Here is a 13,435-nt window from a genome sequence, read left to right on the forward strand (position 1 = left end):
TTTTTAAAAGAATGACCTAGTAGACAGATTTGATGTCCAATTATCCAGATTTTTCATGAATGATCCAGATTTTATCCAGATTTTATTTTCTCTGTTCCGCAAAAAGCCCACGAAATGACTTCCAGATTTTTTCAGATTTTTTTTTTTTTGCCTTTTCCAGATTTTTAAAAGAATGACCTGGCAACGCTGCGCAGTAATAGAGAATTCTCCTATTCAAGCTATTTCTCGTTCTTTCTCGCTTTCTTTCTTGCTCGCATTTACTCCCGAGATCATATGCACACACTCCCGTCTACTCTCCTCGTGTGTACTCGTGTGTACCTATTCCCCAACTCGCGAGAACTACTAGCCGAAGACAATTATTTCAAGATGCTTTGCGATGGTTGCATAGGGAAAAAAAATGATAGGTAATCCGACTACTTCGGCAGCGGTTCGCTTCGGCACTACCGGCAGGTTTTGCATTAGACTGCTGTAAAAATCTTACCGAAGCAGTCCGATTACCCCGTTACCGATCCGTTACCCCACTGTCGGTGCATGAAGCCAAACCGCTAAGAAAGCATTTTCGTTTTCGAGCACAGTTTTTCAAGCACTCCTAGTCGAGCAATTTTAGTCGAGTACTCCTACTCACAAGCAGGAACTCGCGTCCTCTTTTACGGTAGCTGGGTAGCAATACGAAAGAGTTTGTTCGTGTCGGTGCATGCTTGCTGCTACTCAAGGGAATGCATGGAGAAGGAAGAGTATTTCCAAAGCGTGTGTGCAAAAGACTTGAAAAGCGTAACATATGTTTCGTTTTCAAGCAGAAAGGAGAAGAAAGGTTTTGCTTCTCGCTCGATTTGCAACGCTGTGTACACTTTGGCGCACACTCCGGAAATCCGAAACATTTCCAGTGACCCTTGGTCACGTCCAGTTCTCAAGTAATACTAGGAAACTAGGACAGTTTCCAGTAAAATGAAACCTGTTTTGTCAGAATTGATTAACTTTTCGTTAAGTTTTGGCCATTTAAAAATTGACAGAATTTTGCCTGCTTCAATTTTTTCACTAATTATACAACCTTCAAAATGAACTTCGGCTTGAAACTACTCCGTAGAAAGCACTCCCGGCGTAAAACCCGAAGGCTTTCCAAAACAAACTTTAACTCGTCCGGTTGTTTAAATTTTCATTCGCAGTATCGTAAAATTTGTCATTCAAGGCCTTAACATAATGGATACGTTGCGGCTGCGCTTGCGGCAATTTGACAGTTAGCCCATACATTTACTGTCACATTGACGTCAATGCAACGCAAACGTATCCATTCTGTTTGGGCCATCACTGTCTCTGTTTTTAACAAATTTATATAGCAAAATTGCATTTGACGAATAACGTTTGCGGTAAAAAATAAACAAAAATTGCCGATTTTTCATGGGTTTACCTTTAATCGCACTGACGAAACTACTCATGCATCATCAATCATAGTAACCCATGAGTTAGCAAAAAAAATGACAGCTCTATCAGTCAAACTCTAACTGTGATGGCGAAAAAAGTCAAGCTACTCCGTTCAGAAGTGCGCGCGTTCAAAGAACGGTACCCCGCCGCGTCAAAAACGGGCATCGTGCGGACGCCGGGTATGCCGGTTCTGGCATCTACAACATCTTGACACTATTGGACCACGATCGGAGCATCGAAAGAAAGCCCGGTTCCGGACGACCAACGACCCTACGCGACAAAAAGCTTTAAATGATGCTGAAGAGGAAGACCGAGGAAAAAGTGGCTAAATCGCTGCGTGCACTTGGCCGAGGGGTTGGTGTATGCTCTAAAACAGTGAAAAAGCATCTAGAGAACATGGACATACATGCAGAAAGCGGCAGTCCCGTCCACTGGTCTCGGAGCTGCAGGCAATGACGCAGCGACAGCGGTTGAATAAGATGGTCAAGTCGATTTTCCCGGCGAATCGCGACGCGGCAGTGGTATTGGACGACTAGACCTATCTCACCCTGGATGGCAACGACTAGTAGGGCTCTTCGTATTTTACCTCCCCCACGAAGGAAGTGAGCACCGAGGTAAAGTTTATTTCACAGACCAAGTTCCTAAAAAAGGTGCGGCTGTGGCTGACAATCAGCGAGAAAGGGATGTTAAAGTTGCTCTTATTTCGCTCCGGGCTGGCCGTGAACGGGGAAATTTATAGTACGAAGTGCCTGACAGAAGTTGCGACGTTCATCAAGAAATACCATAAGCGCGAAGACACGGTGTTCTGGCCAGGCTGAATATCGATGTGGTACCGAAGTCGGCGAATCCGCACAATGTCCCCCACCTGCTTACCATCGAGAACTTCTGGACAAACTTGAAGCGCAAGACCTATTCCAGCAATTTTGTCGCGAAAACGGAGGAGGAATTAATAACAATACGAAGAAAGAGCTTAAAAACATGGCTACACGCATGTTTTCGTCCGCCATGGCGAATGTTCCGGTTAACTGCCGGAAGGCTGCACTCAAGGACGTAATATTTTTTTGTGAGGAAGCTAACATGATGACCTTCCATGGGAAACTTATCCAACTCAATTATCTGTCATAGTTTTTTTTCATCACCATCTGAAACAGTTTTTTTTCATCGCCATCTGAAAAAAATTTTTTTACCGCAAACGTGAGCTGTCAAATTATCGATACTTATCGATAAAATCGATAAAAGCCCCGGAATTATCGATTGTTATCGATGTCCGTTTTGGGCGATATTTCCCAACACTAGTCAACATCGCACCTGCTATGAAAAAAAAACCGGAGCAAGCAAGTGTATTTATATGTATGGGAATTACTTCGATTAAGGCGAAATGATATCGAATCCAAAAATGGCCGACACCGAGCCACCCCTTCGAATTTTCAAAGGCACAAGACTGGGTAATAGCTTTTGCGTCACCTGTTCAAACGCTATTTGATGTTTGCAGCGGTGAAGCAAACATGAAATAGCGTATTCACAGGGAACGCATTGGGCAGCATCTAATAGGGGGGAGGGGAAGTATCCTTGAGCGTTACGATTTGTTTCATATGGGGGGGGAGGTAAGATCAGTGTTACGTAATAAAAAATCTCTGGAGAGACTCTCCGAGAACGAACATTTTTATTGAGCAAATTCTTCTACAGCGTTGCGTAATTTTTATTGGGGAGCTGGTTTTGGCGTTACGTTTCGTCACATATCCCTTTCCGACCGAAACCCACACAATTGTGTAGGTAAAAAATGACTGATAACAAAACCTACATCGAAGCAAGTCCTATATAAAAACACTTGCTTGCTCCTTTTTTTTTATTTTTCGTAGCAGCTGCGATGTTGACACTAGCGGTGTGAAAAATAAAACAACGAATAGGAAGTTCAAAAAGCGAGAGAGAAGGTTTTGTTTATAAGTCACCTTCTACCTACGCAGTTATATAGTGGGGTTTTTTTGTGTTACGTAATTTATGGATGTCTGCAAATTCGGAGTGGTGACTTGACATTAGTCGATTGTGGCTTCAACACCGTTTCACCTTAGGGTTTTGTTTTCCGTCATTTTTTAACTACACAATTGTGTGAGCTCGGTCGGAAAGGGTTTAAGTAATTGGCATGAAGAATCAATTTTAAACTTTGTTGTTTTAGTGTAGATTGCGCGATGAGCATTTTAAGATTACAACTTCAAATGGACCGTTTTCGACCAGTTTTTTTCTTTTCATAACTTTCTGACAAGGCATAAAAAAATCTGAAAAGCAAGGCGGTTAAAAAATATATTCTGGGAATAAATTCTCGAGTAGGGTTCAGAGCTACTTTGCCTTCCTCATACTCGATCTTACTCAACCGATCAAACTCATTCTAGGTTGGCTCCAGCCCTGCATATACCTTCATGTATTTTTAGTAATTACGTTTATTTCGAGAACATAAAAAAGCAAGAACTAAATAACACGCTTTTTGCGTAGTTGTTATCAAGGTTTTGGCGAGTGACAGGAAATATATTACTCTAAGGTCGCTTTTTACGCGTTTTTTACGCGGATTCCGGAATTTACGCAATATTTTTTTAAAGCGAATTTCGGTTTCTCTTCACTCGGATTGCAGAATTTGCGCGGTTTTTTTTTTACGCGGATTCCGGAATTTACGCGGTTTTTTACATTTTTTTTTACTCCGCACGTATCCCAAGCGTAAAAAGCGACTTTAGTATACTTCTTTAATAATGATTTAGAGCATTTCTAAATGTTTTGTTATCTTTCACGATAGAGACAATTTTTTTTTCTCTGTGTGCGAGAAACTAAAACAAAACCGCGCGTCAAGGAAATAAACGAAAATCAAACGTATGCTTAATGAGAAAACTTTACCGATAGTTTATGATACTCCTTTTACCGATAATTCACGATACTCTAAAGAACCTGTTAAGATCTAAATGAAATTTCTAACAAATAAGTGTTGATCATTCATCGGAAGTATTTTTTTCTTGATGAATAAAGATTGGCTGAAGAAGTTTAAATCGCTGCTGTACAGTCGAATTTTTCAACCGTGTTCGTTTAGGCGTTTTAATATTTTTAATAGAGTGTTAATGAATAAACGAGAAAATATTAAATCTTCGATTAACACCCACTATAGCTACCCACGACGTGCTTTAGCAATCTATACATACGAACTATTTAATTCGATGGTGTGCGCTTTTATAAGCCACCAATATTTGCCACCACCAGCTTTCTGCCGGTTCAGAAAGAACCGTTCGCTTTGCCGGCCAACGCACGAATGAGACATTCAATTCGACGGCGTGCGTATAATACGGGTACAATTTTGGAATGAAAATGATGGGGTGAAATGTTCGAATACTACCTTATATATCAAGGTTTTGTCAGTTATTTGGAAAGAGGGAGGAGTGATTGGTTGCTGGGTATGATTTAGACAGTCGATGTTATTTATCAATTTTTCAATAGTGTATCTCAAACAATAGGTTGTTTTTGTTACATGAATTTAACCGTAAAAAACATCTGATCGGTTGATGGCAAAACCACGATATTCTGAAAAGAAATGACTGATATATAAGCGCTCAAAACCTAACCACTTTTCGTTGGTTTTCCCTGGTTGAATTAGTAGATTTTCAAGTTTAGGTGCCTAACTTCGAGATAGACGTTAGTCCAACGTCAAACTAGCAACTACCTATAACATAGATTTGAAAACGTTTCAGAATAAAGCAAAAAATAAAGCCCTACTTACTTACTTATTAGTCCATGTCTGCCGGTCCAGCAGAACAAAGGGATTAGAATAGAGATCCCCACTGTGGACGATGACCCGCCATGGCTTTCACCTGTCTCCAGGACAAGTTCTCGTCAACAGCCCGGATGGTTAAGCTGCGTCGCCATGAGCGTTTGGGTCTGCCTCTTCTGCGTTGTCCTTGCGGATTCAAGTAGAATACTTCTTTGCAGATCTCGTTCGCTTTTTTCTTCAAGGTTTATCCAATCTACTTTCACCTACGCTTTCGAATTCCTGTCTCTATTGATGACATCGACGATAGAGCGACGATGTTTCATAGGTGGCGATTAACTTATACCTGCAGTTTTGCTTAGTCTCCGCTGAGGCGCACCACGTTTCGCAGTTACAGCAATACGGATTAGTTTTGGCTGCATTGACTGAAAGACCTGCTGCATGGGAGCACTAGAAGAGTCGTCTAACTTGCTCAGCATAACGTTTCGTCGTTGTGCCAGCAAGACAATGTCATCGGCTAGATCAAGGACATTCAGGTGCTCCATTGTTAGAGGATTCCAAGGCAATCCTCGATTTTGGTCTACCGTCAATCGCTCCAGCTAATATCTCGTCCTTGACGATGTAAAACCGCAGCGGTGACAAAATGCAGCCCTGTCTTACACCAGCAGTAACCCTTATAGAGTCGTACAAAACACCATTGTACAACTCAGTGCACAAAAACTCCTCGTACTGAGCCTCGATGAGATGGACTAGTTTTCGTGGTTGAGTCAGTCGAACGCTTTTCCAAAGTCAACGAACACCAGTAAAAGAGAGTCCTGGAATTCGTTGATCTGCTCCAATATAATCCCGAGCGTTGTGATATGGTCTAAACGTGATCGGCCAACACGGAATCCAGCTTGCTGCTGTCGGAGAGTTGCGGCGATCTTCTCCTGGATCCGGTTAGTGATAACCTTACAAAGTACTTTGAGAGTAATACAGAGCAACGTGATGTCACGCCAGTAACTGCATTTAGTTAAGTCTTTTGGGGGGGGAGGGGTACTTTGACCAATATGTCCTACATCCAGACCATCGGAAAAGTTGCGGTTTTCCTTATGATGCTGAATAGCTGATGCATCATCTGCGCTGACAAAAATGAGTCAGTTTTGGGTATCTCGGCTAAAATGCAGTCTATCCCTGGCGCTTTATTGGACATCATACTTCTGATTGCCGCTTCAATTTCATCTAGCGATGGTGCTTCGAAGTTTACGCGATTGATGCGCTGAGCTTTTCACTGACATTCGAAACTCGGAAGAGCTGTTCGAAATGTTCAGTCCATCGCTTAAGCTGTTCAGTACTGTTAGTCAGTAGCTGACCAACTTTGTCTTTTAGGCGGCGTCTTTGTAATCGCGCTCCTGGCAGCGCTAAGCCTAGGGAGATAGTCCAACCTCTCTTGTTTCGTCTACAAGCGCGTTTTACAGACCTTACCAGTTCAGCGTATCGTTGACGAGTATTCGTCTTAGCTGCACTGGTTCGCGCTCGCTCAACGCCGGATCTTTTCCAAGTTTCATCCGAAATCCGACCCTCCGCTTTTCGCCGATGGTTTACTTGTTGCGATGAAGGTGTTCTTGATGCCGGTGCATTGCTCTTTGACGGCTGCACTAGCAGGCAACTACGAGGCCCGGGATTCAAGTTGTTCGACTCGTATGGCAGAATAGAGCAAGACTTACCCCAATGATGTTTTGTGTTCGCCAGTACCCGGCCAACGGACTTCGCTCAGTCCCAGGATTTCAAGCTTGAGGCGGCTAGCTTCTCTCGCAAGTTGAGCCAGCTTTCCCTGCTAGGTGAGGGTCAGTATATTCCATGTTCCGATTCGTGTCCGTGTTTCCATGCTGAAGATAGTTTTTCTGCAACTTTTCTAAGTTTTCGGGTACAGTACTGCCGTATTTTTTTTTTCCTTGTTGGGGACATTGTACCACTGCGACCAGTGTTTAGATCTTTTGTGGTGTATCCTCTTTTACTATAGGCCTTTACCTGTATAGTCAACTACTATGTGTCTGAGTAGTCGCCATTGTCATTGAAGGCATTATCCCAATGAGGTATTATACTGCGAATAAAATTCAGAACATTGTTCGAAAAACTAGCCCATATTTCCCAAGGTTCTAGAAGTCCCTTATTAAGAAATTTGCGCCGTTTGTTGAATATTTCTGGGCATTCGCACAACAAATGATGAGCACTTTCACTCTCTATGTAACAGAAGCGACAATTGTCATTTTCAAGCCTTCCTATTAGCTTTAGATGATAGTTACTCGGACAGTGACCAGTGATCAGCCCAGTATAAGTACTCAGATCCTTCTTTGAAAGGTTTAACAGTTTCAGTGCAGTCGAAGCGTTAGGCTTGATGTATCGTTTCGCATGACGAGCTATTTTAGTGCTTTCCCAGTTCAGCAGCACCTGACCTTTTTCCCACTCTGATAGCTCCATTCTCAGGGCACTAAAGAAAACCCCACAGAATGGTTCAGGACCAATAAGTGTCATTGCTGATCCAGCTCTTGCTAGCTCATCTGCTTTTTCATTACCTTCGATACCACAGTGTCCAGGAACCCAGTAGAGGTTTACCTTGTTGCGCGTAGCTAGTTGTTGAGGCATTTTAACACATTCCCAAACTAGTTTGGAAGTGCAAGTAACAGATTTCGAAGCGCTCAAGGCTGCTTGACTATCGGAAAAAATGCATATGTTAGCATTTCGATATTTTTTTTTCAAGCAGATCCAGGTACATTCCAAAATGGCATAGATTTCAGCTTGGAACACCGTGGGCCATGTTCCCATCGCCACTGAAAGACTTACTCCAGGGCCTGATATGCCAGCCCCTACCCGATTTCCCATTTTGAGCCATCAGTGTAGAATATTATTGAGCCATCTCGGGTGCTGGGCCCTCCACATTCCCATTCACTACGACTTGGATCTAGAACTATAAATAGATGGTTGAAATCATACTTTTTTCCATCAGATCTTCATTTTTTAGTATTAGAGGATTTATATAAAACTCCTTCAAAATTCGTAGGTGACCATTTAGGTCTCCTTCAAAGAGAGCATATGTACGACATAACCTAATTGCACTTTTGAGCGCATCTAGTCGAATAGTCTGAGATAAGGGCAGAAGGTTGAGAAGAGCATCAAGGGCTTTAGACGGAGTGGTACCCATTGCCCCTGTAATGGCTGTAGTGGCAAGCCTTTGCAGTTGTTCTAACTTGAGTTGAGTCGTTTTTTATTTGGTTTTTGGCCACCATATCAAAGCTGCATATGTTATTCTGGGTTTTACTATAGCCGAGTAGATCCACTGTATCATTCTAGGCTTAAGCCCCCATTTTTTCCCAAAAGTCTTTTTGCAAGCCCAAAAAGCACAGGTAGCTTTGTTTAAGACTTGTTTAACGTGTGCGTTCCAGAGAAGCTTACTATCCAGGATTACTCCAAGATATTTAACTTCCATGGAGAATGTCAGCAGAACACTGTTTAAGTAAAGAATGTTGAGATTAGTTTTCCTTCTTTTTGTAAACGGTACTAGTGTAGTCTTAGATGGATTTATATTTAATCCTTCTCTTCTACACCACGAGGAAGTAAAGTTTAAAGCTGATTGCATTCGTTCTGAGATAATGTCATCGTATTTACCACGGACTATAATAACCACGTCATCCGCAAAACCGATCACTTCAAACCCCAGTGACTCTAAGTTTTTTAAGAGATCATTTACTACTAGAGACCATAGTAGTGGAGAAAGAACTCCTCCTTGCGGACAGCCTTTAACAGCTATTACTTTAAGCGACGAATCTCCAATATGCGCAAGTATTTCTCGGTTTGTAAGCATTTCAACAATCCACTCAATTAGACAGTTCTCAAACCTGTGAGCTTTCATTGCTTTTTTCATGGACTTGCATTGTCGAAAGCTCCTTCTATGTCGAGAAATGCTGCCAACATCATTTCTTTAGCCTTGTAGGTTTTCTCAATTTTTGTTACAACTGAGTGAAGAGCATCCACTGTTGATTTTCCACTTTGATACGCAAATTGCACTCTACTCAACGGGTTTCTGCAAAGTATTGCATCCTTGATGTATTCGTCAATAAGTTTTTCCATTATTTTGAGAAAAATAGAGGCCAAACTTATTGGTCTGAAGGATTTTGGTGACGACTTGTCTTTTTTGTTTGTCTTAGGAATAAAAACAACTCTGGTTTGCCACCAAGCTGTAGGAATATAACCTAGCGAAAGACTTGCTTTATATATTTTTGTTAAAGCAGGTACTAATCTACCTTTGCATTTCTGAAGAAGTATTGGATAGATTCCGTCAACTCCTGGAGACTTGAATGGAGCAAAAGAGTCAATAGCCCATTCTACTCTAGGGGCTGTGAAGATCTTGTTGCCTAGACTTTCAGTACTGCCGTAATCTCGCAGTCTGACGTATGCGCCAGCGAGTAGAATTTTCAGTACGAAGCTTTTTCCTCCATCCGCTTTCATTCCGTGCGAAAATCACAAGGGCCCTTTAGTTGTCCACAAGCATGGGCCAAGCTTCATGGCCTTAAAAGCTACAGTTTGATTAATGTTTTGTAGATGATTAACCCCGTGCCGAGGAGAATTTTATTTGAACAGAACGTCCTCCGGAGGTAAAATAAAGGAACGGTTTCCTGTCATGAGACCCCGACGAATTTCTCTGCTGATGTCGCTCTCGGTAATTACCAGTGAGCCTCTCGTCACATACCTCGATTTTATCACCACTAATCTGAATCCGTAGTAGGAGGTTAACACGGTCTTCTCTGGGGTCGATTGTACACGCAAAAGTTGGAGTGTGCGTAACCAGATCATTTATGAGCGAAATTAGCGCATTTACTGATTAAAATTGGAACCAGTACAACGCATGTGCGTTGGGCATAACGCATTTGATGCTCTAGCGTATTTTGAATGTATTGCGCAGCTCCAAACCACTACACTTATAAAGCATCAGCCGATGTTCAGAAGGTTGGCATCGTTAAAACAGTGCAACCAGCAATCAATACTGATAAGTTGGGTACTGACTCCATTGAAGAAATTATTGTCTGATCGATTTACTTTCATGAATCAGGTCATTTGAAAACATCATTCAATCATTAACAATAAACAAAAACATGAGATTAGTCCAAAATATTTTGCATTTAATTATGACTCTGGTTTCATTCACATGCATTCGGTTCTGCGTTACTGGCACCAGCGTCAATAACTTCCGCGGCAACAAGGCTCGCTATTGACTGTTTCGGTTGCTGAGGATTTTTAGGGATGCACGAACCGTTGATACGCACCGGCTCGCGAAAGTAAAGAACGGTTTTTTGAGCGCCTCGAAACTGATCGTTCGCCCGAAGCCGAAGTTTACCGAGACAGTACGATTTTTGTGTATATGATTCATATTCTGATTTTGATCTCTGTCAATGTATTCCTTGTACAACTTTTGCGTTATGCGTATCACACATTGGTTGTGCGAAGTCAGAGCAAATTCTGTGCGAATCGAAAGCTTGAACTTTTGCGTGTAGACTTCCCGAATACGAAAATACCCATATACCCACCGGAAGTCGCATCTCATTGACCATCCAGTGCTGCGAAATTTCGTCACAGAAAAATGAAAATTAACTAAAAGCAGTTTCACTCTCACTCTCTTCAAACTGATATTAAGTGCCAGCCGTGTCAATTATCAGTCAATAATCATGTCAGTGACATAAATGATATATCTTAAATAATATCGAAATTATTTGATTTGAGCCAATCCATTGCTTTAATTCGATGAAGCAGATAGGCACCTTCATCCTACACCGCATAAACATCGCTAGAGCAACAAAGCGTGTGCGAAATCACAGAAATGCTGCCAGTCAGGATTACCACTGTCAACTGATTGGAGCTGAAAGCAATTCTCACTTTCAGCTCGTTCGTGTTGATACTGATATTCGTAGCTCTCAGTGTCATTTGAAAATCTATCAGTGACAGTGAAAATTTGCAACCCTGTTGACCACAATATATGTTACCATGTGATCAATAGTACGATAAATAAATATTTTTAATATTGTTTGTTAGTAACACTAGTCCAATACGCCCCCATCGAACGGTCCGCAAAGTCGAAACCACCGCCGGTGACTGAATAAGTATACTGCTGCCGTATCTACCGACCCCATTCCTTCTCCCTTCTTCTTCTCCCTGAAACCGCTGAAGACCGTGTTGGTCGCGTCGTCGTCGTCGTCGCGAGAAAACCCCGCCACATGCGTCGCCCAAACCGCAGCACAGTGCAACCAACTCGACGCACGGCACACGGTCGGCACAGAAACCCGTCCGACTGTGGGAGCCGAGCTGGAGCTGCTCCATCCGTCCATCCATCCGAGACGCACTGATGGGAGGCACGCGAGAGCAAGATTGGGCACGGGTCAATAGATACCACCCGCCGTTTGCGCAGCCCCGCTCCTGCCGGGGCACTCATTTCATGCTCCATCTGAAAAATGGTCGCTCGTGCCCGTGGAACCGTATAGAGTAGGTATGTGCGCCCGAAACAACATTTATCAACATCTAAGCCACTGGCCGGCGACCCTCGACGGTAGCCGCTCCGGGGTCCAAAACAGTAGTGGCGGCTGCACACGTGTGTGTTTGTGTGCGTTTGTTAAAATGCTAGTAAAATTTCTAGCGTCACTTCGGTGTACGGGTCGAGTCGAGTGGTTTGCTATGATGATTGTTATTATACTCTTCCGCACGCGCGCGTAGTTTTTTTAACTTTAAACTGCTAGTTTGCTATTCGCAGTAGCCTAGGGTAGCGCAGCATGAGTGAAGCAGTGAGCTCCATTTTCGAGCACAATTTGCCGTTTATCATAGTCACCACGGCTTACTTGGTATACAGAATGTAATCATTTTGTGTTTTCTGTAATTGTTGGTTTGTCGCCCACCACTCATGCCAAGGGAGAACATATGAAGTACTAAACTTCGATAAGGATGATCTGTTTTCCTTGACTGCGTTTTCTGTAGCCAATCCTTAAAGCGGCAATAAATTAAAATTTTACTATGAAACACAAAATATTCCAGTGCATGCCATTGTATTTATTTTGATCGATGAAACTTTTGCAATGTTAGAAACAAAATAATAAAGTTTTCGTTCACTGAAACAAAATAAAAAATTGAAAAATTATACGTTAATTAGATGCTACATGAGGAAGTCTCAAAAATAAAAAAGGTACACTCCAGGATACGAATTCTCTTATCAGAAAGATAGACTCAGATTTCTTATAACTAAATGTGACACTAAAAACTGAAAACGAAAATAGTCCAAATTGGCCCGCTCATCATACATCACCCTATTAGGCCGTTAACTCGATTCGGAACACGGCCCGAGAAGACACTTCTCGCTGCGGGCAACGCTGGTTTAATGGACTGGAACGTGTTTCAACTTTCAAATAATTAGCGGAGTTGAAGCGTTGTTAGTCGAATCCGGTGGTCAAGCATTTTTTTCAGATTTCTTCTCAGACCCTGCATCCAAAACAAATGACGCAAGCTGCCAACTGCTGCCGAGATCTGCCGAAGCTCCGGTCATCCGTAAAGGGGAAAACTGCTCTCGAATTTCAACCTGGAATTCTTTCGGATAATCTTCGATGAAAAAGCATCCCCGGCGTTGATAGTGAACGTTGGTGGCACGTTCGCCAGTGGAATTTTGTTGACAAAATGGTGTTAAGTTTCATTAGTTCTCTGCAGTCATTCACAAACCAAAGTTTTTTTGGTTTCCAGACAAAAAAAAATTGTGGTAAATGTGATATCAAGCTAATGGTTTTTTGTTACAAGTTTCTAGTTGCGAAAAAAAACTACGTTAGTGCTTTTATTGTTTCTCATGCCCGCCCCGTTAATGTTGAGGGATGAATGAACGAATAAATAACTTAATGCTGACGAAAAATGCACACAAAAAATGAAGAGCAATAAAAAAGAACCACAGAAGCCACTTTCCTGTTCCTACCTTCCAACAGGTTGGGGCCTAATGACTATGATGTCGGTTCTCCGCAGCGGTCCGCTGAAAAGTTACAGCTCGGGAAAAACATCTCTACCTCGGTACGGAAAGACGACACCGAATCTGTGAGGAGCAAACAAAAAAAAAACAGAGAAAAACAAAAGAACAGGATAATCGTCGTTCATTATGAAGTGGTCCGGAATGGAAAATAATTGCGCCGATGCGACAGAATTCGCGCTACAATGTACAGTGCGTCGTCAGTAGTGGCGATTATTACTACATATTGTTAATTTGAAGGTACACTGCGCACTACA

At 42.3% G+C, this 13,435-nt stretch overlaps 1 protein-coding gene across 3 annotated transcripts in view; it reads right to left on the reverse strand.

Moving 5' to 3' along the window:
- Positions 1–13,435, reverse strand: part of LOC129720852 (nucleoside diphosphate kinase 6) — a 124,005-nt gene that overhangs the window by 72,421 nt on the left and 38,149 nt on the right. The window contains exon 3 of one of the 3 annotated variants that reach the window (XM_055672688.1): positions 12,946–13,244. The exons of the other annotated variants lie outside the window; for them this stretch is intronic. Coding sequence (XP_055528663.1) covers positions 13,156–13,244 — 89 coding nt within the window. The 3' untranslated portion in view covers positions 12,946–13,155. Of the gene's footprint in view, positions 1–12,945; positions 13,245–13,435 lie in introns of those variants that run through there. 3 annotated transcript variants of the gene reach the window in all.

The sequence above is a fragment of the Wyeomyia smithii genome, chromosome 2, assembly GCF_029784165.1.
Source record: "Wyeomyia smithii strain HCP4-BCI-WySm-NY-G18 chromosome 2, ASM2978416v1, whole genome shotgun sequence".
NCBI lineage: Eukaryota > Metazoa > Arthropoda > Insecta > Diptera > Culicidae > Wyeomyia > Wyeomyia smithii.